We start from the raw sequence: 25,212 nt of genomic DNA on the forward strand, positions 1-25,212 counted from the left end.
GGGAGGGAGCCAACAGGACCTCAGTCCCTGGGACTTGACTCCTATGCATGCTTTTGGAAATCTGTTACAATATGCCTGCTATACGATTTTCTGTACTCTAGAATGAAAAAAAAAATAATGTATCTATAATGGTTTGTTACATGGAAGTTCTTTTTTACTGTTCAAGTTTATCAGTTTGCTGAAGACATCAAAGCCCACTGTGAAACTCACAATCAATTCGGCTGAAGAGGAGAGTCAGACAGCTGCTCAACCACAAACACCGATTTACAGTGCTACTTCGGGTGAGAGAACTAATATCCAACAATCAGCCGTTGTTTCACCTTCTGAATCACCAGAACCAGAGTCGGTTAAAAGTAAGAATCTTCTAGTTACCCCAAGTCTTGGAAAAGAATTCAGTGACATTCATTCGTAGAACTAAGCCATTGTCTGTTTTAGCCCATGGTTTTGTTCACCAAACCACGAGACAAATGTGCAGAGAAGACTAGAAACCACAGCTTATTTATTTCTCCAAAGCTTGGTTTATTTTCAAGCTGCTGTTTCCTTGGGCCTCTTTCCCTCTTAGTGAGTGTCTAGGGTGGGATGGCCAAATAAAGGATGTCTAAGCAAAGCTATTACATTTAGATAAAATTACAAAACATTGTTAAAACAAGCTATGGTTCATAAGCCCAGGAACAAGGCTTTCTGCATGGAGGCTTGTCAGAAACCATCTTTATTTTTATGCAGGAGGCAAAAACTTGCCTTTTTACCCAGGCTTTGGGGCCTTAATATGAATTACTCTAAGTACTGCATTAGTGTGGCAGATACTGTAAGACCTGTCTTTTGTCTGTATAAATGTGTTTTTTAATTGGCTTTGTTGTAATTGATTTTAATGTTTATATATTGCCATAAGTCGCTTTCTGACATTATTATTATTAGGGAACCTGCATACCTGTAATTTTGCCTAGCAAGCCAAAGGCACTTAAAAATTATTAGTTTTCTTCCAAGTAGGGAAGTTTACTTATCATCAGCTGGATGTAACTCTGTGATTTTAGTGCCCTTCACTTCACCAGTTTATGGCATGAGTCCAAGCTGGTTGAATGAGCAGGCATGACTAGATCACTGCAGAAATCCAATTTAAGTAGTCTATTAAGGAATAGGAAAATAAGAGAAAAATCATAGGTTGCATTTTTTAAAACAAAAACAAAAGCATACACTAGCTGGTCCTTGGCCAAAGCAGTTGAATAAAGTAATTAAAGGCCCTACAAACAAAATATGATGTGCCCTCAGCCAAAGTGGGAGTGGCAGACATCCCACATGGAAAAAGTTGAAAACAACATCTAAAACCATCCCATTTTATAGTTTTTTCAACATTGATGCATCCAGCCAAATGTGTGTGTGAGAAGAGATGGTTTCTCTCAGATAAGTTGTATTTCTGAGAGATTTCAAAGAGAACTTTGTATTTCTGAGAGATTTCAGACTTTGCAGGAGAGAAAGAAGCATGCAAGAATTCAGGTGGCATCTCTGTTTCTTGGGGCCAGAGCTCATCACAGTTTTTCTTATGTGCATTGAGGCGAACCGTATATGTGGGTATTTGTTGGGGGCGGGAGAATGGACAAGAAAAGCCTTCTTCACCTTAATGAATAAAAGGATAAAGTCCATAGTAGACAAGGATTTTTAAGGAGGAGAGCAGCTATAGCTATAACTAGTCGGTTTTCTGTTTCTAGACACAAGCAGGTCCTCAACTCCAGCCACATTGATATCTGACCCAGCTACATGCCCAATCATCCCGGGTTGTGAAACGACAATCGATATCTCCAAGGGACGCACCGGTCTTGGCTTGAGCATAGTAGGAGGAGCCGATACTTTGCTGGTTTGTAACAAATGCCTTTCATAACCCCAAACTAAAGAAGGAAAATGCTTCTTTCTTTGACATACCATACTTTTCTGTGTATGACTAGGGTTTTGTCTATAAAAATCATACTAAAAATTGGGGCTCGTTTTATACACAGATAGTGAAAAGGGGGGACGTGGGGTTGGTTGCTGCCGAGAGCCAGAGATTGTTAGTGTGTTATTTGAAGTGTGGTGGTTGAGTGAATTTCGGCAATCTCCTCCGAAAAACCTAAACAAGTATGGGCAATCCTCCCTAAAAGAGTTTAGCAACTCTGGGCAATCTCCCCCTCTCCCATTTTCTTACTTTGGAGTCCCAAAAATAGGGGGTATCTTATAAAAGGGGGCGTTATACACGGAAAAAAATATAGTATACAATGTGACTCAAATAAATGGATGGGAACAATTGATCTCTAAGTTGGGGGATAAAATTTATGTCCATAATTGCACTAGGCAGGGGTGTCCCCCCGCAATTCTGTTTGTTTGAGTGTGTGTATTGGAGCATTATTTTTAGCATCTGTACAAGTGTTACAAAGTTTTTTAATGTATTTGTTGCCACTTGCCACATAAAATACATTTTAAATAATGGGTTTCATCCTTATTATGTTTTATAAGCATTTTAACATTTTTTCTGAAGTGTGAAATGTTGCTGTTCTAATCTGTAGTGCTCCTGAAGAAGGGTGCTTTGAAATGTATTACCGTATTTTTCGTCCCATAGGATGCTCCGTCCCATAGGACGCACCTAGTTTTTTTGGTGGGAAATAAAGGGGAAAAAAATTCCCTTTATTTTCCCCCCAAAACTAGGTCAGGGAAACCGAACCAGGTTGAGGAACAGCGGGATGGCGGCGCTGCGCCTCCTTGCTGTCCCCCGAGCTTGTGGGGCTGGCCAATGTGTGTCCAGCGGGCAGGGCGCTCTGCTTCAGGGCGCCCCTCACGCCAAGCGGCAGGCTGCTATCCGCAGCGTAGGGTGCCCTGCGGGAACTCCCGCAGGGCTCCAACATGCTGCGGATGTCTGTCCGGCGGGTGGGACGCTCTGCTTCAGGGCGCCTCTCGCGCCGGGCAGCAGGCTTCTATCCTCAGCGTAGGGAGCCCTGCGGGACCTCCCGCAGGGCTGCCTAGGCTGCAAATGTGTTCCCAAAGCGCCGGGCACTCTGCTTTCAGGGCGCCCGATGCTCCGGGAAGCAGGCTGCTATCCGCAGCATAGACAGCCCTGCGGGAACTCCCAGCGGGCAGGGCGCTCCGCTTCAGGTCGCGCCGAGCGGCAGGCTGCTATCCGCAGCGTAGGGTGCCCTACGGTAACTCGCGCAGGGCTCCAACACGCTGCAGATGTCTATCCGGCGTGCAGGGTGCTCTGCTTCAGGGCGCCCTTCGCGCTGGGCGGTAGGCTGCTACCCGCAGCGTAGGGAGCCCTCCGGGACCTCCCGCAGGGCTGCCTAGGCTGCAGATGTGTTCCTGAAGCCTGGAGAGTGAGAGGGGTTGGTGCGCACCGACCCCTCTCGCTCTCCAAGCTTCAGCGAAAGCCTGCATTCGCCCCATAGGATGCACCCAGATTTCCCCTTCATTTTTGGAGGGAAAAAAGTGTGTCCTATAGGGCGAAAAATACGGTATGTAAATGCAATCTTTATTTCCGTGCACCATTGAAATTTCACTCACTCACTCTCTCACACACAAACATTGGTGCTTTCCCTCTTTTTGTTTTTCTTGACCACACACTTTCATCAGGACAGCAAATGAAAACTTATTTAAACATACATTTTTACTTTTGTACCGGAATTTATTCTAGGCACCACTATTCATGTGTATTACTTTGTGTATGTGTGTGTGTGTGTGTTTTCAATTTTTCAAATACTAACAAAAAAAGACACCCCCCCAAAAAAGGGCAAAATACAAACAATGTATCCCTTTGGACTCCCCCCCCCCCTTTGTGGTACCTTTTGTTATTGTTTTCCTTCTGCATCTTCTCATTAATTCCAATTATTATAAAACCTTAATCAGTCCATAATTAATTTTTTTTTACTACAAGATTTCTGTCAAACCTCCTAAAGTGTGTAGTCCTTTACAATAATTTTTCAGATACATTACGTACTTTCTCCCATTCATCTGTATTCCTTTGAGATCTCCATAAAACCCCCTTTTATTCTTTTCTTAGTCTCAAAATAGTTGAACTGAATGATGAACGAAAATGTCTAGCAAGTTTTATATTTTGCTTTTAAATCCACAGGGCGCAATTATTATCCATGAGGTGTATGAAGAAGGAGCAGCGTCCAAAGATGGAAGGCTCTGGGCTGGTGATCAAATCTTGGAGGTATAACATTGTGCAACGTACAAGCCATCCTTACATTGCATACTTCTGAAAGTGGGAGTGGCGGCGGGGGGGGCAAGGAGAAAGGCAGGAGTAGAGGGGGTCCTATATGCTTCTGACATCTGCCATACAATTGAATCCCAGGTGAACGGAATCGACCTAAGGAACGCAACACATGACGAGGCCATAAACGTTCTCAGACAGACGCCTCAGAAAGTCCGCCTCACTGTCTACAGGGACGAAGCCCAGTATAAGGAAGAAGACATGTATGATGTGCTCAGTATAGAGCTACAGAAGAAGCCAGGCAAAGGACTTGGATTAAGTATTGTTGGGAAGAGGTGGGTACATGAGGAGAATTTCTGGAAGTCTGTTTGGTCTTTGTGTGCAGTGCCGGATTTACGTATAAGTTAAACAAGCTATAGCTTAGGACCCCTCTCTCTTGGGGTCCCCAAAATAATTTAAAGGGAAAAAAACCTGGATGTACATTTCCAAAATATAAGATAAATAACAAATAAAGTAAAACCTACATACAGCAAATCGAATCCCCGCGGCGGGGTGAGCTCCTGTCATTCGGTCCTAGCTCCTGCCCACCTAGCAGTTTGAAAGCACCCCTAAGTGCAAGTAGATAAATAGGTACTGCTTTATAGTGGGAAGGTAAACGGCGTTTCCGTGTGCTGCGCTGGTGCTGGGTCGCCAGAGCAGCTTCGTCACGCTGGCCACATGACCCGGAAGTGTCTGCAGAGAGCGCTGGCTCCCGGCCTCTTAAGTGAGATGAGCGCACAACCCTAGAGTCGGACACGACTGGCCCGTACGGGCAGGGGTACCTTTACCTTTACCTTACATACAGCAAAAGTGGTTTGTGTTGTTATGTTGTTATTTGTTATGTGCAAAGGGCTTTAGATACCTATTAGGTCCATAAATTACCATATAGCATATATTCAACACAAAACAGCGACAATTTGTTGTTTACAAAGGAGAGCAGGGCATTTAAAGAGCCCCATTACTTTCAGTAGCTTAGGGCCTCATCAAACCTAAATCCGGCCCTGTTTGTGTGCAAGCTAATGAGAGAAGGTAAAATAAGAATCGCCTCCCTTAGCGTTTGAACCTAATGCTAAGGGAGGGAATTCTTATTTCACCTTCTCTCACTAATGTTGTTAGTGAGTGCAACTTTGACCTGGGAGAGATAGTTCATCTTTCTTTCTTTCTTTCTTTCTTTCTTTCTTTCTTTCTTTCTTTCTTTCTTGAAATGTGAAATACCTTTATTTATTTATTTATTTGGAAATGCATTATATTAAGGTTTATAGAGAAAAATACAAAGCTTAATATCTCTCCCCCCCTTGCTTTTTTTCAAACAAACCAAGATCTAGATACAATAAAAACACAAAAGGCAGGGGGGGAGAAATAGAGAAAGGAAAAAATAAATAAATAAATAAATAATAGAAAGAGTAGGAAAGAGGTTAAAAGAGAAAGATAGAAAAATAAGATTCAGAAAATAAAGAACTTCTGATTATACATATGTCCGCTATATAAATGCAATATTCACTTTGTCTAATCCAAGATAAGACCCAACAAAGATATCGTTTCAACACACCCCTCACCTCTTGCTTAGCCATGCTGCAAGTCAGCTTCACTTCCTCATTTGTACAACTAAAATAAGAGCTGTCTACCCTTACTGCTTAGGGGTAAGGAAATGTTGTTCCCTTTGGGACTGCATCTGCTATTAGGTCTCTAAGCTTCCTTGTTTGACTAGATAGCAAACTTGCTCAGAAAAGGACAAGACAAAGAAGATCCTTTTCTTCAGCACCCCACAAGAACGAAGAAGCTATTGATAGATGCATTACTCCTAAGTCTCTTAACACAAATGTAACCACTGGAACATAACATTTTTAGATGCACCAATCAGGTGATCTGAAAAGAAGAAAAACAGCTGCCTTGGCAAAGCACTTTTAGACAGCCTCACACTCCCTGGCTCATACACACACACATGCACACATAATTTTATTTGCCCTTCCTCTATTCAAACCATCGGTTCAAACCATCCTCAATAATCCCACTGCAAAAACCTCCAAATAACACCCTGGCCCTAGAGTCTGTTAAGCAGCTTCAGCTTTTGTAGTTGGAGTCAGTCAGAGCCATACCCTCCTTCCCAGACTGGAAACGGCCTCCAAGGCAAGGAGCAGGTCTTCCAGGACTCACAGCCAAGATGGTTCTTGTTTGAGCCACCAGTTCCAACAATAAGGACTTCAAAGCACAGCATCACCTGATGTCATTGTGACATCAGATAATTGACAGGTAAACAACCCTTTCTACCTGTCAGACTTGGCCTGCCAGGGAATCTGGCCCACTAGTCCCCTCTGCTGACATACACGAACCATTCTTACTAAATTCAGCATGTTGTCATTCTTAGTTTCCACCCTTTATGACTGCAGAAATAAATTCATATTTGGCGTAAGGAGCAATTGTGTCTACGGCATTGTTACCTTGGTCTCCCTTATTCACCAGGACATAATATTCTGCTGTAAGATCTGCATATGAGAATCCTGTTAGGTTGTATCTCATGAAATCTCATGTTACCCACCAAAATACTTGTTTGATCATTGCTTTTAAAAGCTCGTTCTTAACCAGGTAACTATGTAATGAATACATTCATAAGTTCATAGTAAACCACCTTGGAAATGTCTTCTTGAAGGGCAATATATAATGTTTTAAATAAAGAAACCCAACAAAATATACTTCCTTTATTTTGTTTGCAGGAATGACACTGGAGTGTTTGTGTCAGACATTGTCAAAGGAGGCATAGCAGATCTGGATGGGAGACTGATGCAGGGAGACCAGATATTAATGGTGAACGGGGAAGATGTTCGAAATGCTAACCAGGAAGCGGTGGCCGCTTTGTTAAAGGTAATGGCAGAACGATAGAGAAAAACATAACTGCATAAATGGATACTGGGTCCTCTCTTTTTCCAAAACGAGAATCGCAAACGGGAATAGTGCTGTTGCACTCCCATCTGGCTTGCAGACTTCCCATAGGTATCTGATGGGCCTCTTGCCTGATGTAACAGGGACTTCCTCGTAATTCTAGGGACAAGTCTTGTGCAGGGGGGGTTGGTGAGGAGAGGTTGCCACTGTGCACAAGGGCCTCCTGGCAGTGGAGTTGCTGCTACTTCTTGGAAGAGAGGGTGATGGGAAGCTTGGCACTACAACAACACATTGGTAGGAGGGTATCAACCTCCCCACCAGCATTCCTTTAAGTGTGAGTGACTCTGCTGCTGGGAGGCCACCCCTACTGATCATTCCCGGTCTCTTCTGGTATTTTCTTAAGGGATGCTAAGGTTGGCATTTTTTAACGTTCCATATTCGTAAAGCAAATGAAAGGCCTAAGTTAAGCAGTTCCTTTTAGGTACGTTTGCACACCCACCCACCCACCCTGCTTTCATTGTGCGTTCAGCACATACAGAACCGACAGACTGGGGATTAAAAGATATTCACTTGTTCCAGGGGATTAAAATATGCTGCTACTTCTGATTTAGCACTGCAGTGCACGGCCAGCAGTGGAAACAAAAGCTACTGTTTCTAAATGAAGTTCCTTTATCGTTCCTACTTGTCAAAGTCAGGATTATACGTTGTGCTTTGAAGCAACTTGCAAGCATCATGTTGCTGTGGCTTTTTCATAGATGGGGATGAAAAGGGGGGGGGGAGAGCATTAGCGCTGGGTTATGTGATACTCTGGGCAGAAAAGAAATGCTAGCTAGATGTTAGAAGGGCTAGGTTTAGCCACTTAACGTTGGGGTCACTGAAGACATCAATAGTGGATGTCCTTGCTGAGGGTTAAAGTAGGGACTAATGCAAACTTCTGTTGGACTTGGAATGTACAGAAGCAAAGCCTGGAATGGCTGAAGGTGGTTTTGCTTGGTTTTCCAAAACAGGTTTCGGGTCACATTCCTTATTTGGTGAATACGTCTTCATTCTCTGTGTATTTTGGAATTGATTCTTCTCACATGCCATTCAATGTTGCAGTTAGAGAAGAGCTTCTCCCACTTAAAGCACTCAAAGTATAATTTTGTTACCTTGTCCAAACAGCAATTTGTTAATGGGCATAGCTGGCTGTGAAATACAGCTGATGTACCATCATTATTATGCCATTGCTTCTGTAGGGACCTCCCTCTATGTCCTTGTTGAACCAACTGGCAGGCATGGACAATGTGCAATCTACATGCTCCTTTGTGATTTTAGACAAGGTTCATGCAATTTTCTCAGCACGGGTGTAATCACACAATGGACAACACTTACAGAAGGTTCAGCTAAGACTTGTGTGAAATGGCCCTTGATCTTCCTTTAACTAAGATATGCCTTTACATCATTATACTCTGGGTTAAGGAATCTGTGTCTTACAAATAATGCCTGCTCTCTAGTGCTCATTAGGTACAGTCAGACTAGAAGTTGGAAGAATAAAGGCAGGCCCATTCCATTCGGAGAGGAGAACGTCTCAGAGCAGCCAGGTTTGTAATTGCTTGCATTGGCTTCATTTGGAACCATCACAAGCATTGTTAAAATTATATAAGCAAATAAAAGGGAATTGATTTCGCAGTGGCAGTGATTTTTCTGTAGAGGCTGAACAGAGATGAATAAACTCCAAGTCAAGTACATAAAAGGCAGTTTTATGTACCCATAGCCATATTGGGTTTATTCTAGCTTTTTTTTTTAACAGCTTAGATCCTCAAAGCTGCTGTATAGCACAGCCCTGTTCCCAATGCTGTGTAAGACAAGGCACATCTACAAATGTACTGAAAACTAAGTTGGGATTTAACTGTATGATTTTTGCTGTCACAACTAAACATTTGGGGTATGATCTAGTCCCCCTCCCCTCCTTTCTGTCTCCTCCCATGTACTATGTTGTGCCTGAAGGGATGTTCTGGTGCTAACCCCTCTTCTCACTGTTAGCAGCTGTACTGCATCCATAGGAGGGCTGTGCATGCCTGATTGGTTGCTCTGCACAGGGAACAGAATTGACCGTTGTCTTTCTCTCTGGGTAACTTGGTTACATCTCCATTCAAGATAGCTGCTGAGAAGTCTGATTTAGCAGGGAAAGAGAGTACAATATCTCACATATCTGGAGGGTTCTTTCACTCCAGAAAAGTGCTTCCTTCTACCGGTACACAGTATTTTTACACCAAACAAGATACTCTGCCAAGCTCTTGCTCTGACTGCTCTAATATGCTGCAAACTATTAAGTTTGCCATTCATACTTGTACTTTCACTCCCATAGGGGGGACCATGTCCTTGAGCACAACTGGCAGACATGGTCCAAGTAAAATATTACTTACGAAATATGAGACAGTAGTTGTACTTGGATGATAAAATATCAGCTTAGTGAGCCAAGTTATGAACAAGCTACATGCAGCCACTTTGCTCCTTCCTCTGCAAAAAAGCCGGGAAACAAGTTAGCTATAGTTTCCTGTTGCATCCTAACTAGGAAACTGTGGTTAATGGCTTCCAAAGAAATCAGGATATTAAACAAACTTTAAACCTTGGTTTCATATCCTGGCTTGTATGAAGAGAGGAGTGACTTAGCTGAGTGTGGTTGCACAAAGCTTGTTGGTATTTTGGATTATTAAGCTGGACGTCTGAACATGCCATTGTTGATGTAGAAAGAAAACTGGACTTAAGGGATTCTAGTAATTCTCAGTGGTGTAACTCTTTAAGGTCAGCGAGGGAAGCGGCAGCCTGTCATCATTCAGTTTCCCAGGTTCGGGATCCAACCCACCAGAAAGTTATGAAAGTACTCTGAAGAAGAATTCCTGTAAGTTTCAGCTGCTGCTGTTCAAATTCTGTAACTAATATCTTCTCAGTTATTTCTGTGCTGTTAGATACATGTTGTTCTCCCAGCAATCACATTGCATTTTGTGCTTTCATGCTCACATGTATTGGTCATGTTCCAAAATTTAAAAAATATTTGTGTGTCGGCAGTCACACGTCAGTTGGATGCTTCTAAAATGGTCGTCAGCTGTGTGCAGGAAATGTCGAGCTATGACTTGCCATTAGATCCCTTAATTGTGCTTGTGTCTGTGAAATCCAGTAGTTCCAATGGAAGAATAAGGAATTATTACTCACCTTTTAATAACAGTAGGAATTTCCATTAGAAGGCAGAACTTGAAAAATAAAGATAATCCATTTATATCAGATTATTTCCTAAGAATGTGGGATAATTTATATATAAGATAAAATTAACAAATTTGGCCAGTCAGAGAAGGTAGACAAAAAGAAAACCGATTGATTGAGAAATGGGGCATTTTCATACTGTATTGGAATTTGAAAGTATGGGATTCTATAAAGTGGTACCTTGGGTTAAGTACTTAATTCGTTCTGGAGGTCTCTTCTTAACCTGAAACTGTTCTTAACCTGAAGCACCACTTTAGCTAATGGGGCCTCCTGCTGCCATGCCACCGGAGCACGATTTCTGTTCTCATCCTGAAGCAAAGTTCTTAACCTGAGGTACTATTTCTGGGTTAGCAGAGTCTGTAACCTGAAGCATATGTAACCTGAAGCATATGTAACCCAAGGTACCATTGTATATCCATATGCATTACTGTGAGTAATTTAGTAATCCTCAGTATTGTTTCGGTGGTATTTCTTTCCTTCTATTTATTTTGCCTCCACACAATTCAGATAACAGTTGATATTTCATTATTGTATGAAAATATAACAAATTATCTTATCAATTGAAAGTATACATATAGAAAGATTTTGTGCACTGGGGATGGAAGCGATATTCATGACAGAACCTCAGTGACTTCAGAAATAAACAAAACAAAACTCTCTTCTTGTTTATTGCCCATTGATTAAAATTTCCCTCTAGGAATGAAATGTTTAAGCCAGGGATGATGGGCAGATTTTGATCTACTAGAACTACCAGATATACCAACCAGAGACTGTGGTTAAATTTTTTGCCCCCCCCCCAAGAGAGTGGGGCCCTAAGCTATAGCTTGTTCAGCTTATATGTAAATCCAGCACTGAGTAGATCCCAATCTTTCTCATGCCCACCCTAATTGAAACAATCAAGAACCAGCTTTTCTTGTGGCAGTATTCAACAGTATGGGAGTACTGCCACCTCTTTTTCTGTTGCCGGGGCAGCCATTTTTTTGCTGGTACCCACAACACTTTTATCAAGATACATTTTTTATTTTTATTTTACCAAAAAAAGCACTGGTTATTTCTGCGGGAAAAAATCAAGCAAGTTCCCCATTGCCTCTGATGTAGCACATAACCCTGACTTTCCAGCAGCAACTTAATGACCAAACAAATGTCATGAAGGAAAGAGGGAGATGTGCTTAAGGAAAAATTTAGCATTTTTGTTTGCTTTTAAGTAAACAAGCAAACCTAGAGACTAGCGCTACCAGGTTCCTTAAATTGCTTTGAAAACAATGTAAGCTTTAACAGTGATTAAAAAAAAATGTTCTGGAGTGCATGGAAAATAATGTTTCAAAGTGGAAAACACCAGTCATAACAGTGCTGTTTCCCTTTTTAACAGTAGCATCTGAAATACAAGGATTAAGGACAGTCGAAATAAAAAAGGTAAGTAGAACCTAGAAGCTGGTATAAAATTAAGAAGAATTGATTACTAACTTGAATAGATGCAGGATTGCATCATGCATCAATTTGGCTATTCTGCTTAATGGAAGATTTCGACTGCATTATATTTTATTAGTTTTGTGTTCTTTTTATCAATAGACCTCTCACACATATTTTGAAGTTACATAACACAAATTCCCATTATTTATCCAAGGAAAGAAAGTTAGGTTTGGAGATTTGAAAATTGCTTCTCTGCCTGATTTTTGGGTGAACCTATCAGTAGTCTTATTTACTTAGGAATTGCAGAATCTGAACCTTCGGAATGTTTTGTATATCTTCCTTTTACAAACATACCGCCATTTGCATTATGAATTTATATCGTGCTTTTGGTTGGAAACCAGAGAGCTCCTGCTGGCATTCTGAAAAGCTGAGGCATGCCCAGTGGGCAGGTTGGTTTTGTTGCTTTCCTACTTTAAAATAATCCCATATTACTAGCTGCCTTTGTAAGCACCTTCTGTTCCAGAAACAATTTGCCACAAGGCATGGAGATGGACATGTTGTAGAAGAAGCACAAGCCCAAATCTCCCTTGATCATGCACATTTATTTACAAAGCTGTTCCTTATCCTCATCTTTGTCAGGAATCTTCAGATCATTTCAAAACACAAACACTGAGCTTCATAACAGGAATAGAATAAAGTAGGTGCAAGAGCTGTGTTCAAATTCCACTTCCTGCGATGAACTTTTAAATAAAGGTTTTAAACTGCACAAAACAGCAAGGGGAATAAAACTGGACAAGCGATGCTCTCCAGTGTGGAAACTTTAACTGACAAGAATGCTTGCTTTGCAATGCAGTTGCTATGAAACATGCAGGAAGACGCAGCTGCTCAGATAATGTGGCCCCACGCCATCTGGGCCTTGAGATGCTGACGTTAAAATCCTTGAGCTGAACACAATGGCTAATAAAGCATCAAGTTGAGCTCCTACAGAAGATGTGGGATACAGTTGCAGCAGCGAAAATTCCTCACAGAAAACAAGCCTATTAGACTGTGCAAAGTTGCAGCCATTAAATACTTAATGCTAAAGGCAGCATTAAACAAAGTGCAAGATTCACAGATTGCCGTGCTATTCCCCCTCAGCAGGCTCAGAGATTGGACGTTATAAGCGCAAAGAAGCACTAGAGGGAGCTTGGCTTTCTTTATATAGCTGTTTCATTTTTACTTCCACATTTTAAAAAACCCACTGGTATTGCAGATAATGGTGTACTGATAAATATGGGTATGTTTGTTTATACAGTGGTACCTCTGGTTGAGAACTTAATTTGTTCTGGAGGTCCGTTCTTAACCTGAAACTGTTCTTAACCTGAGGTACCACTTTAGCTAATGGGGCCTCCCGCTGCTGCCGCACCGCCGGCATGCAATTTCTGTTCCCATTCTGAGGTAAAGTTCTTAACCTGAAGTACTATTTCTGGGTTAGCAGAGTCTGTAACCTGAAGCATCTGTAACCTGAAGCGTCTGTAACCCGAGGTACCACTGTACAGTAGACTAGGGTTCATTGGATTGGTTACAAAGAATTAGGGCAGTAGGAATAGAACAAAGGTAACAATGAGATGCTAACTTGGCTGAATCAAGCCAATTCAAAGTGTTGGTGCTGATCTGTATACCTTAAGAGCGTCTCCATGCCCATGGTTCAGCCCAGACACTGAGGTCCAGCTCTGAGGGCCTTTTGGCGGTTCCCTCACTGTGTTAAGTGGACTTACAGGGAATCTCGATAGTGGTGCCCACCCTGTGGGTCACCCTCCTGTCAGATGTCAAGGAAATAAACAACTACCTGCCTTTTAGAAGACATCTGAAGGCAGCCTTGTATAGGGGAGTTTTTAATCTGTTATCAAGATAGCCAGGTGACAGCAAAAACTGCAAAAAAAAGTAGGGACAATTAAGATATATTATTTGATCAACTTTCTAACATTGCTCAGGTGTTTTTTAATCAAAAGAAAACCTGTTGCTTCACATGTCTTAACTGTGGTTAAAAGATTATGTATCAGTTCTGTCATTTGTATTGATGATACGTCTAGAATGTATTTCATATCTAAGCATTTAGCTTTATCCTCAGTATATTGTATTTTATTTTATTGCTATGGCTAGTGGCTGATGCAAATAAAGTTTCTATGTCTTATGTCAAGCTGTTTGAAGCAGCCAGAGTAGTTGGGGCAACCCAGTCAGATGGACAGAATAATAATAATAATAATAATAATAATAATAATAATAATAATGTGGAAGTTAAGATGGGAAGCCTTTGGCCGTAGATGGGGATGAAGGGAGTTGTAGCTCTGATTTTACAACTTGCACAAAACGATTCGAGTGTTGAATAATAGCAGCTTTTCTTTTGTTGTTGTTGACTTTGTGTTACAGGGCCCTTCAGATTCCTTGGGAGTTAGTATTGCTGGTGGCGTCGGAAGCCCTCTTGGAGACGTTCCGATTTTTATAGCCATGATGCATCCTAATGGAGTTGCAGCTCAAACTCAGAAATTGAGGGTAAGAAAAGAGTAAAACAAAACCTTGAAAATGAAGTGTTCTAACTTCAAGATAACAACTTCAGTTGTTGCTTTTCACCATCAAATAGGTGTCTTGGGGGGGGGTGTCTAGCAAATGGTGTGGTAAATTCCAGAAAGGCTGTAGACTCACTTCAAAGGAAGAAGGCAGGGTCTTTTCATTTCTTGGCCCATTCCCACATTGAAACTACATCAGTTGCAGAGCACATTGAACATCTCAGAAAGGATGGTGTCGAATGCAGAAACCTGTGAACCCCTCCCACTTGGTTGGCTCAGAAATCTTAAGACACTGCATGGATGGATGAAAATTTCAAGCAGGGGCGCTTGATGGTGCAAGCAGAATAAAGGTGGATCCACCTCAGGTTGACTCCCCAACTTGATTCCCCCACACCCTCACAAGCAGGCTCCCCAACTCAATTTTGTTTACGCACACCAGCTGCTAGTATGTCATTTGTTTTCAAAAGCACGGTTTTGACGGGCCGCATTCAGGGAAGTTGCTAGAGAAGGAATTTTGCCACAGAAGTCTTTTGCATGGATGGGCATTTGTGCTGAAGCAGCAGTTTTTCATGGTGCAGACACTGAAATAGGCTCCCAAGGGAGGGAAGCACCTGTGAATGTAGTCTGTGAACCCACAAACACCTGGCTTGTGGCCAGATTGTACGTTATTCTCTCTCTCTCTCTCTCTCTCTCTATATATATATATATTTGATTTTCAAAAATAAAGAAAAAAGAAAATAAACATGCATCCAAAGATTATACAGAATCCACATATCGAGATTACTCTGAATCGCCTGACTTCCCCCTCCCATCCCATCCATGGGTCCTCTTAATTCTGTTTTCAACTGAATATCAATACTTCTCCATATTTTTCATCTTCCTAAGTTATCTGTACTTTCTGTTATATTACAAGTTGTATTTAGAATCCTGCTCATGTTTTGACCTGTCTGCAATGATTTTGCATATGCATTATAAAGATTTCCCATTCTTTTAAAAAATATCTTGTCCTCTTGGTTCCTGAGCTTCCCAGTTAATTTTGCCATTTCGGCATAGTCCATCAACTTGATTTGCCATTCTTCTTTGGTTGGGTTTGTCTCTTCCTTCCATCTCTGGGTGAGCAGCATCCAAGCGGCCATTGTAGCATACATGAACGATTTCCTCTAGTCTTTTGGGATCTCGGTACCTATAATTCCTAGTAAAAAAGCTTCTGTTTTTTTTAACAAAGGTTATTTTAAACATTTCCCCCCCATTTCATTATATATCATTTCCTTTATATATTTTTTATTACATTACTATTCCACCACATGTTATACTCTTCATGAGCGACCTTTTTAAAGACCATCTTCCTTGCCTGCTTATAATTCCGGAGGCAGGAGCAAGTTCTCATTTTTATTTATTTTTTTGCTATTATTCCTGCAATCAGCAAAGGCTGAAAAACCCTTGAAATATACACTTGTCCCTTGTCATCTTCAAAACCCTCACAATACAATGAAGCTTCCAGCATCGTCACAAAGGGAAGAAGGGAATCACTACCGAGAATTTTTCCATCTGTCTTTGCAATGGACAGGAGAAGCTGAGCACAAAATAAACCACCACTTGAGCAATACCTTATTTTTAATGGTACAGACATAAAGTGCTTTCCCGAGCTGCAGTTCTGTGGCAAGCACTTGGCAATGCAGAATGTGTATCTGTGGTGATCTGTACTTAGGGAAGCAGTTTCAAACCTGCCTTGAAATGGGAAGGGGGTTGTTAAAAGTCCTCTTTGCCCAGTGACTTTCAAGAGGCCAACTTGATATCATTGACATCTGACTTCTCTTTCCTCACCCTTCCCTCTTTTATATTCCAGGTAGGGGATAGGATCGTTAGCATCTGTGGAACACCAACCGAAGGAATGACTCATTCTCAGGCTGTCAGCTTGTTAAAAAATGCTTCTGGCACTATTGAAATACAGGTAAAAAAACCACAACAGAGACAAAAATAAAGATTGCCCGCAGAGCTATTCAGAACATTTATTCAAACTTTGTTTTCAAGGACAGAAATTATAGCCTTCAAGGGTCTGAGGAGAATTTAGCTTCCAGTGGCTGTAATTTAATATATTTTGTCCATGGAATGGTTTATCCATTTTGATGAACGGTTAGTAGCCACAATGTTTCATTGTTATTGTTTTTCACACGGTTTGTAATCAACGTGTTTCCTGAAATAGCTTTGGGCTGCAATTATTGGCAATGCTATGCATAGGGGAGAACTGGAAGCATAACTGAAGGTGTTTAGCAGCTGATCGCATGGATGAACAGGCAAGCAATTCCCTGTTAAAGGGAATAGCTTTTTACCCAGTCCACTGTGCGAACTTCTGTTTGCCCAGTCCACTGTGTGGCTGGTAGCAGGAGGGGAAAAAAATCTAAACAGCTTTCAAAGCACAAATATTACTTTCTGAGCCATGGGAGCCCAGGTAGTTTCTTTATGTCACACATGCAAGCCATAATTGGATCTTCATGGGCATTCAAGATATCAGATGGTCCAAAAGCCATGGGTACACTTGGAAACTTGTCAGTTCTTTCCAAATTCAGGCCTGTTTGCTTTAGGACATTTCCACATAAAGCACAGGACATTAAGGGTCTCGGTGTGCATAGGTGTGAGCCTGCTGTGGTTAGATGTGCAACCTCTAAGCATCAGGCTCAGTTGAGATGCATTATTCCTCTTTGCAGCCACATGAGCTGTGCACAGCCCTTATAAGTTACCTTTGTGGCACTATTCTAGAAAAGTGTTTCAAACTTTTTTTTTTTTTTAAAAAAAAAACCTGATCGGTAAAAAAAAAAAAGGGAGATGGCACTGAAGAAATGTTAAACTTGCAAAGCACTTGAATAAATTTAACCTGTCTGAAGCATGCGGGTGGGACCAAATAGGAAATGAAAATCATGTTGGTAAGATAAAAAGCCAAGCTTGCTCCGAAGGAAAACACAAGCACAAACTGACCCTCATGTTTTTAGGCAGTGTATCTGTGAGTCTTAACAGAGCAATTGCTCTCAGAGTTCTGAACATAGCTGTCAACTTTTCCCTTTTCTTGTGAGGAATCCTATTCGGAATAAGGGAATTTCCCTTTTAAAATGGGAACGGTTGCCAGCTATGGTTCTGAGTGGAACCACAGGTGCAAATCTGTCTCTGAAACAAGCATGTATGAATTAAAGAAAACAATAATCGGAAACATTTGGCGAAGTGTGTGTGGCTTCAAACACTATATAGTTCTCGGGGTGCATTTGGTAGAAAAACAATGAAGGATACAGAAACATTCAGTTGATGTTGCCCCATCTGTTTTAGTCCATTTCCTGCTACAAAATCTTGTGCATTCTCACAAGAGCAACCCTGTCCATATCCAAAGCAAGGCACCATTTGTCTGGCTTGGGAACCAGAAACAGTAATGCTGCTATTGTGTTTGTAAATCACCTAGGAAGTGCTTCATATTTCCATCTGCATCTTAAAAATGTCCTGGCAAGCACATGCAAAAGCCTCAGATCCTGTTCAACACCTGAAGTGGAGACTTGCACACTTCTCCCAGTGATGTGCTCAAGCTCCTTGGGCTTCTCCCTCTGAGGAACACACACAGGTCAATCCTTTGGATTTTGCAGGGAGGAGAAGCAAGTGAGAAAATAACAAGCGCAACTCTCCCACTGATTCTGACATCCTCCACTCTCTTGCCTGCCCATAACAACTGTGGGGCTTCTCTGCATGCCATTTTCATGTGATAATCTGTGTACTCGTTTCATTTATATTTAAACCGAACCTGCAGGTCGTAGCTGGTGGAGATGTCAGTGTCATAACTAGCCAGCAGCAAGATCCACCAACATCTAGCCTTTCGTTTGCTAGCCTAACAACAAACAGCATCTTTCAAGATGATTTGGGGTGAGTGGCTATGCTGAAACTGGTATCTTAACGGGGGGTGGGTGGGTGGGGTGGTCCCATCCATTGGCATATGTTCCTGTGACCAACCAGTCACCTCTTCATGTGACCTTTGGAGCAAAAAGATCTGCCCATCCTTGATTCAGAGTGGCTGTTGCTGGACTTCACCTTTCCGCATCTTGCCTTACAGACCTCCACAGTATAAAACCATCACTCTGGATCGGGGACCCGATGGCTTGGGCTTCAGCATTGTAGGCGGGTATGGAAGTCCTCATGGAGATCTGCCCATTTATGTTAAGACTGTGTTTGCAAAGGTATGCGCCAAGATCAAATTTTTGCTTTAATTAAGTTGTTACTGAAGATTTTATTGTGTTACTAAACAAACAAGGAGAAATACATATAGCGTCTCCACTTTCAATTCATAGAGGTTTTTTCACAGCTCGTTCACATTTGGTATGAGTGTCATAAACCTCTTGCAGTTGGGAGGAAAGAAAGGGGGAAGAAAGAGAGAAGGAGGGTGATGGGGGGTTGTCATTTTGTTCCATTGCATAGTGTTAGTGCAGGGCAGGCATGTCCAACTAGTCAATCATGATCTACTCGTTGCTATTTCCCCTCGCTGCCACCAGTGCTGTTGTGAATGCCTTGCAGGCAGAGTGTGTGAGAACTCACTCCCCCTAAAAAAAGCTCAACAACTATGGGCAATGACAATGGGTAGATCACCCCCTGTTTCCTGTTTTATTATACTGGGAGTAGATCACTGTCTCTATAGAGTTGGACGTGCCTGGTGTAGGGATAGATCATTGTCTTTTTGTGTTGTGTATGTGATAAAGGGGAACCACACCTGGGTGAAGGTGTCCTCCTTTGCTTGTCCCCGTGCTAGTTTAAATTTATGACTCCCACTTCTCGGAATTAACATTTCAAATACAGAAATACAGTTTGTGTTTCAATTTATATCTTTTCTAATTTACTCGTGGGTCAAAAACAATCATCCCAACTTGTGTGTGTGTTGTTGCTGTTTTAATTGCTGTATAAACTTGCTGCTGGTGCTGCAGTAAGCTGCAGGCACAATCCAGTACTTGGCTGTTTTTCAATTTCAGGGTGCTGCAGCAGAAGATGGGCGCTTGAAGAGAGGGGATCAGATCATTGCCGTCAATGGGCAAAGCTTGGAAGGCATCACACACGAAGAAGCGGTTGCTATTCTGAAAAGGACGAAGGGAACGGTGACCCTGACTGTTCTCTCTTGAACCCTCTTCCCCGAAAATTCGGGTCAGCACAGTTACTCTGTCCACATTCCACACAGCAAAGAGAATGGAAATGCTTATATCGTTCTCTTGCTTACTGCAGCTGCCAGATTGTTTGACATCATAGGTGGAAAACACAACAACAACAACAAATGATCTTATTTTTATACGCAGTAGAAATAGTTTCTTGCTGTCAAGGTACAGAGGTTGGTTTCTGTAGCATAGGACAGTGGCAGGAGAGCTTGAGAGCAGTACTAATAGAATCAAAAGGGGAGGGAATCAATGAAAGGAGAAAAAGATAAAGTAATTATGAGACACTTGATGTGTGATGGTGGGCGGGGAGGGTATGTTCTGAAATTCCAAAAATGTGTGATCTTTGGCTTTGGCAACGTTAAATTTCCAAACATCAGTTAGCCAGTCATGACCTCTGACAACAAAGGAACCTCTCAAGGCTGTGTGTCAGTCAGTCTGATTTAAGTTTACCACTGTTCTTTAGCTGTGTCCATCTGTGAAACTTAGACAAGTTCCTTTCTGCAATATTATTGCTAGGGAGCAACACTTTTAAAAGGGTCGTGTTGGAAGCTTGCTGGATATTCATGAGAATCATAAGACTGGATTGGACTGCCTGGCCTTTTTTTAATGGTAGCAAAACGTCAATCACTGAATAGGATATGTGTGTGCTAGCAAAGATACAGTGCAACTCCTCTCCCTTCCCTATGGAATCCCTGGCAGTGATAGGAATGCTGTCCAGGATCAGAGGTATAGACTTTGGGGAGGGGCAGCTTTAGCCCCTTTCAGTGGTGTAGCTGTTTGTTCTGTCCCACAGAACTAAATGGGGCTCTCAATATTTCATGCCACGCTCCAGATTTCATTTCTTAAGTCTTGGAGTGTAATAAACCTCCACAAGAACTCTCCCTATAAAACACATGTCCTAACAGTCATCATGGAAATTGCTAATCCTTAATTAATTTTAAAATTAAAGCATTCAGTATATGGTTGCAGAGAGAGAGAGAGATGAGAAAGTTGACTGTATTGCTGTTAGCAGAGGTGGCTCTAGGGGTATGGCAACTGGGATGGTCACACTGTGCACTGAGCTTTCAAGGTGCCGGAGCAGGCATGCCAGTATTACTCCAGTGGACAGTGAGAGGCGACGGCGGCACGTATTTGGGTGATGCACAGGGTGCCACTGAAATTTGAGGTGGTAAGGTCCGCCACTGCTGTTAGAAGAAAAATTTAAAGGAAACGATTTGGAAATACCTAGTTGTGTCATTGTGGCACCTGACTTAGAATATTTGGCAAGCCTAATTAAGAAAGTATGTATAGCGGCATGCCAAATAGGTGTCTGAGGCAGCCGCAGTTAACAAGACTCTAAGCGGAGTTCCAGAACTCCAGAAATAATCAAGGAATGAGATGTTGATCTTTTACAAGAATGTTTTCCATCTCGAGAGATTTCATCAAAGCAGTTAGTTAGCTGCTATGTAAACCTGTCTATCAGAACAGTTGTAGTCTTCACTCCAAATGCATAATGTCTTTGCACATGGGAGCCTCTTAGGGTACAAGAAACACCAGGGCAACACAGTTTCTGCAGGAAACAAGGGACTGCCCTTGCTACTTTGCTGTACTTAAGTTCTCTGTAGGAGCCATGGTGACACCTGTTCATGATGACTGGAATTTGGGCTTAAGAAGGATGTTCCTGCAGCTGAGATGAACTAGCTTTCCTTGCCTCTGAAGCATGTGAATTTGATTCACTTGCCTAGGCTCTAAGGCACAGGTAAGAAACCTGTGGCCCTACTACTCACATCTCTGACCTGGGGCTGGAGGGCCACCATGGATGTCTTCCCCCAGCCCCAAGTTAATGCCTCATATTAAGTCAGACTCTTGGTGCATCCAATTATATACTGCCAGTGCTGACTGTGGCTCTCCTGGGCCTCAATCTAGGATCCATTTAACTGAAGACCCCAGCATTTAAACCTTTAAACTTTCTTTGGACAAGGCATCTGCACTGCCATTGAACTCCTCCAACAGTGAGCCAAAATGGAGTCATATACCCAGCTGCCACCTTCTTGTTGGCATCTGCTTTCTCTTTATAATACCCAGTGGTCTTAATGACATGGGCTAATGTGTGGCAGCAAGTCAGGCTGGAGGAGGCTTCTGGGAAGGGGTTGTATTAGTTGGTCCCTGCAGTCCCTGCCAGCCCTATGATCTCATGCTTTCACTCTCAAGAGTTTGTCTTATGGACCTGTGAAATGTGCAATACAGGGAAAACTTGCAAAATGCAGCAGTGGTTTGAGAATGCTGTTGCTCCCACCAGCAGAAGTAGAAAAATCCAGGGGTCACATCCAGTTTGAGTTTATAGAGGATTAGATTGGCTAAAGTCTGCCCATGCCTGCTGTTTTTATGTTGTGTATACATGAACATACTGCAGATATCTTGTACACCCTGTACTTGAAAGATGAATTCTGTTCTTAATCGCTGCTCTGCTTCAGAGTTTTTTTATGCAGAAAGTAGTACTTCATAAGAGGTTGTACTAACTTTCCTATGAACAAATGTCCCGTAATGTCCCAAATCCCTGCCACTGTCCATGATGTTGAATGCTTGATCAGAATTTAGTTCTTTGAGCATTGTGAACAAAACTGGCCCAAACAGCCCACAGTTTTGGGGAGTGAAAGTGTGAGAAACACTCAAAGAGTAGCACTAGGATGCTGAAAGTAAAAAAAGGAAGACTCACGCATTAGTCTACAAACAGGAGCTGCTGTTTGTTGGATGGAGGATTTATCAGGAAGAATCAGGTAAATGAATCAGGTAAAAAGTAAATAAACATCTGCTAGCACAATCCTAAACGTGTTATAACTCAGAAGCCAAACCTTAAGTTTAAGCCTGAGTTAAGTCCCATTAAACACAGTGGAGCTTACTTCTGAGCAGATATGTAGGATTACTCTCTCATGTCTTTATACTTGTGGCCTGCAAAACATTCCCTACTCCTCTAACAACACCCACCCTCTAAGGCCTCTCCTATAGCGCTCCAATTTCCTTCACCCAATATCTTTGTCCACTCACCCAAGCAGGGAAGGTTCACATTTTGTGAACCTCTTTTTCCTCCTGTGATAGATGCTGCCCCTTCAGAGATTTTAGGTGTGTAGGCTTCTTTTTTTGTGGGGGAGACACTGCAGAGGGGAAAACACCCACCATGCATTCAGTTCCGCTCCACGTCTAGGCAATGTTTCCATTGCAAGCCCTTTCACAGTCTAAGCAAACTTTTTCAGCAGGGAGCCGGTCCACTGTCCCTCAGAGCTTGAGGGGGGCTGGACTATTTTTTTTTTTGGGGGGGGGGGTGGATGAATGAATTCCTATGCCCCACAAATAACCCAGAGATGCATTTTGAATAAAAGCACACATTCTACTCATGTAAAAACACGCTGATTCCTGGACCGCCCGCAAGCCGGATTTAGAAGGTGATTGGGCTGCATCCGGCCCCCGGGCCTTAGTTTGCCTACCCATGGTCTACAGCAGGGGTGGCCACCTCCCAAGAGACTGCAATCTGCTTTCATAATTAAAATTTTAAGGGGTTCAGCTCAAAGTTGTTGAGCTTTCTTTGGGAGGAAGGCAGGCCCTGTTTTTGTGGGGGGTCAGGTCCAGGTTGTTTGGCGGGGTTAAGGTGCAGGCTTTCTTGGGGAGGGGAGGTCACTCACATCGCTATGGATGAAAACAGTCACAAAGACGGGAGCTTCGTCTTCCCTTCCTGAGTTCAAACAACAATGCAGGGCGGCCCGAGGGGGCAGGACTGGAGTCAGATTTACCAATGCAGAGGAAAGGGAGCCAAAAATTTACCACTATCTAACAAAACATTGCAGGGATCTACCAGTAGATCGTGACTGACTTGCTGGACATCCCTGGTCTACAGCTTTGTTGTTACACCTTGACTGAAAGTGGCATTTTTTCCTTCCTAATAACAATGTAATCATGATGCAGAAAATCTGATTTGGCTCTGTAATGTTACTGAGAGGCATGGAAGAGTGAGTGAAATTCCTATTCCAGAAGTACTGCTCATTCTGAATTAGATTTGTCAGCCCCCATCAACTTGCTGTGCGTTGACGTTATTGTTACTACAAAGGAAGGCTAGTTTTAAAGCAAAAATTTGCACCGCAACTGCAGCTAGTTGTGGCAATGAATAGCACTGAATTAGCATTTTTAAAAAATAGCTTTTAGAAGTCTTTCAGGAAACACTTTGCTCACCTTTGCAAAACACCCTTTTCACACTGGAAATGTCTGTCAAAGAACGTTTGGTTCTGCACTACACTTTAATAAAACTTTGCAACTTTTACAGCTGAGTTAGGTAAAGCTTAATGTGTGCAACAGAAATTTTCAAATGGTAAAAAATAGGTTCTCTTCCTGAAGCAGTATGTTGTGTTTGCTGTTGTAGCAACATTAAACCACTTGGTGCAAAAAAAAGGGGGGGAAGGAAGATGTTCATACATCTTAAGAGCACAGGTGTTCCTTCTGTTTTCCACTATTTCAAGAAAACGCCAGAAGGCTGTTGAATTAGAATATTTAGGAATACATCCACTTTTTCTCAGAATAAGAGAAAAATAAAATTAGGGAATTTTCCTCAGACATTCTTAGCCGGTAGCTCAGCGCAGCTTAATTAAAAAGAAGTCCTTTGGTATCATTAATTACTTTCAGATACTACATGGGTGTAGAGACTCTTCATAAAGTACTATAACTGGAAACAAACAGTGTTGAATCATTGTCTTGTATGTACTAACAGCTTAGAGTGTGTTATACCTACCTTACCGTATGTGAAACCACTTGAAATATTCTCTATATTTGTAACAGATGTAGTGTACAGATATTTTATTATGGCGTTCATGTTTAAATGCAGATTTAGTTTAATAAATGTGAAGCTATCTATGGTGAACAAGTGAGATTTCAGGTGTCTTGGTTGTTCCTATAAGGATAAGGTGGGCAACAGAATGGCGAGCAGGTGCAAATGTTCATTCCACAAACACCTGATGGGATACCTTTGTCCCCATGCTTATTTAATAAATGCAATATACAGATGTCACAAAGAATCCATTCTTGTGTTACAGCCCCTATATTGAAGGCAATTGAGTAGAGGTAGACAGATTTATAGAGGACAAGGCTAATGCTCCTGTTGCTCGGTCCCTGCTCCTGCCAACCTAGCAGTTCGAAAGCACATCAAGTACAAGTAGATAAATAGGTACCACTCTGGTGGGAAGGTAAACGGCATTTCTGTGTGCTGCTCTGGTTCGCCAGAAGCGGCTTAGTCATGCTGGCCACATGTATGCTAGCTCCCTCGGCCAATAAAGTGAGATGAGCGCCACAACCCCAGAGTTGGTCACAACTAGACCTAATGGTCAGGGGTCCCTTTACCTTTACCTTACATCTTGTGGCAGTCAGTTCCATAGTTTCACTATGTCTGATGAAGGAATTTCTTTTGTCTTGAATCTTCCAGAAGTCAGCTTTATGGGATGGCCCTGGGTTCTAGTATTATGAGGGAGGGAGGAAAACTCCTCTTACTCCATGACACACATAATCTTACACATCTCTGTGCTATCCCTGCATTCCGTTGTTGTTTGTTGTTGTTGTTGTTGTTGTTGTTGTTGTTTTTACATGCTTAGGATTCTTAAGACTATAGCACATTCAGTATTTCCCATGGCCAAATTCCTCGACACATTTGCTAGTGAGGGGGGGGAGCAGATTTGTGAACTAGACTACTGTTTTCTAGCATCCGCAGCTCTCAAGAAGGTTGCAGGCTACTCAGCTCAATTAACAT

At 42.1% G+C, this 25,212-nt stretch overlaps 1 protein-coding gene across 27 annotated transcripts in view; it reads left to right on the plus strand.

Moving 5' to 3' along the window:
• MPDZ (multiple PDZ domain crumbs cell polarity complex component) overlaps positions 1-24,340 on the plus strand; it is a 116,015-nt gene extending 91,675 nt beyond the window's left edge. For 11 of the 27 annotated variants that reach the window (XM_083718158.1, XM_083718159.1, XM_083718160.1 and 8 more), the window contains 13 exons: positions 167-353; positions 1,704-1,849; positions 4,088-4,171; positions 4,313-4,506; positions 6,922-7,069; positions 8,581-8,667; positions 9,872-9,968; positions 11,697-11,740; positions 14,147-14,269; positions 16,130-16,234; positions 18,068-18,180; positions 18,368-18,491; positions 19,275-24,340. In XM_083718158.1, coding sequence (XP_083574284.1) covers positions 167-353; positions 1,704-1,849; positions 4,088-4,171; positions 4,313-4,506; positions 6,922-7,069; positions 8,581-8,667; positions 9,872-9,968; positions 11,697-11,740; positions 14,147-14,269; positions 16,130-16,234; positions 18,068-18,180; positions 18,368-18,491; positions 19,275-19,421 — 1,599 coding nt within the window. In that variant the 3' untranslated portion in view covers positions 19,422-24,340. The remainder of the gene's footprint in view (positions 1-166; positions 354-1,703; positions 1,850-4,087; positions 4,172-4,312; positions 4,507-6,921; positions 7,070-8,580; positions 8,668-9,871; positions 9,969-11,696; positions 11,741-14,146; positions 14,270-16,129; positions 16,235-18,067; positions 18,181-18,367; positions 18,492-19,274) is intronic. The other 16 variants (XM_083718157.1, XM_083718144.1, XM_083718152.1 and 13 more) reach the window with 6 other exon arrangements.
• Positions 24,341-25,212: the final 872 nt, after the last annotated feature.

Source organism: Podarcis gaigeae (genome assembly GCF_964106915.1).
Source record: "Podarcis gaigeae genome assembly, chromosome: 17".
In the NCBI taxonomy this organism is placed as follows: domain Eukaryota; kingdom Metazoa; phylum Chordata; class Lepidosauria; order Squamata; family Lacertidae; genus Podarcis; species Podarcis gaigeae.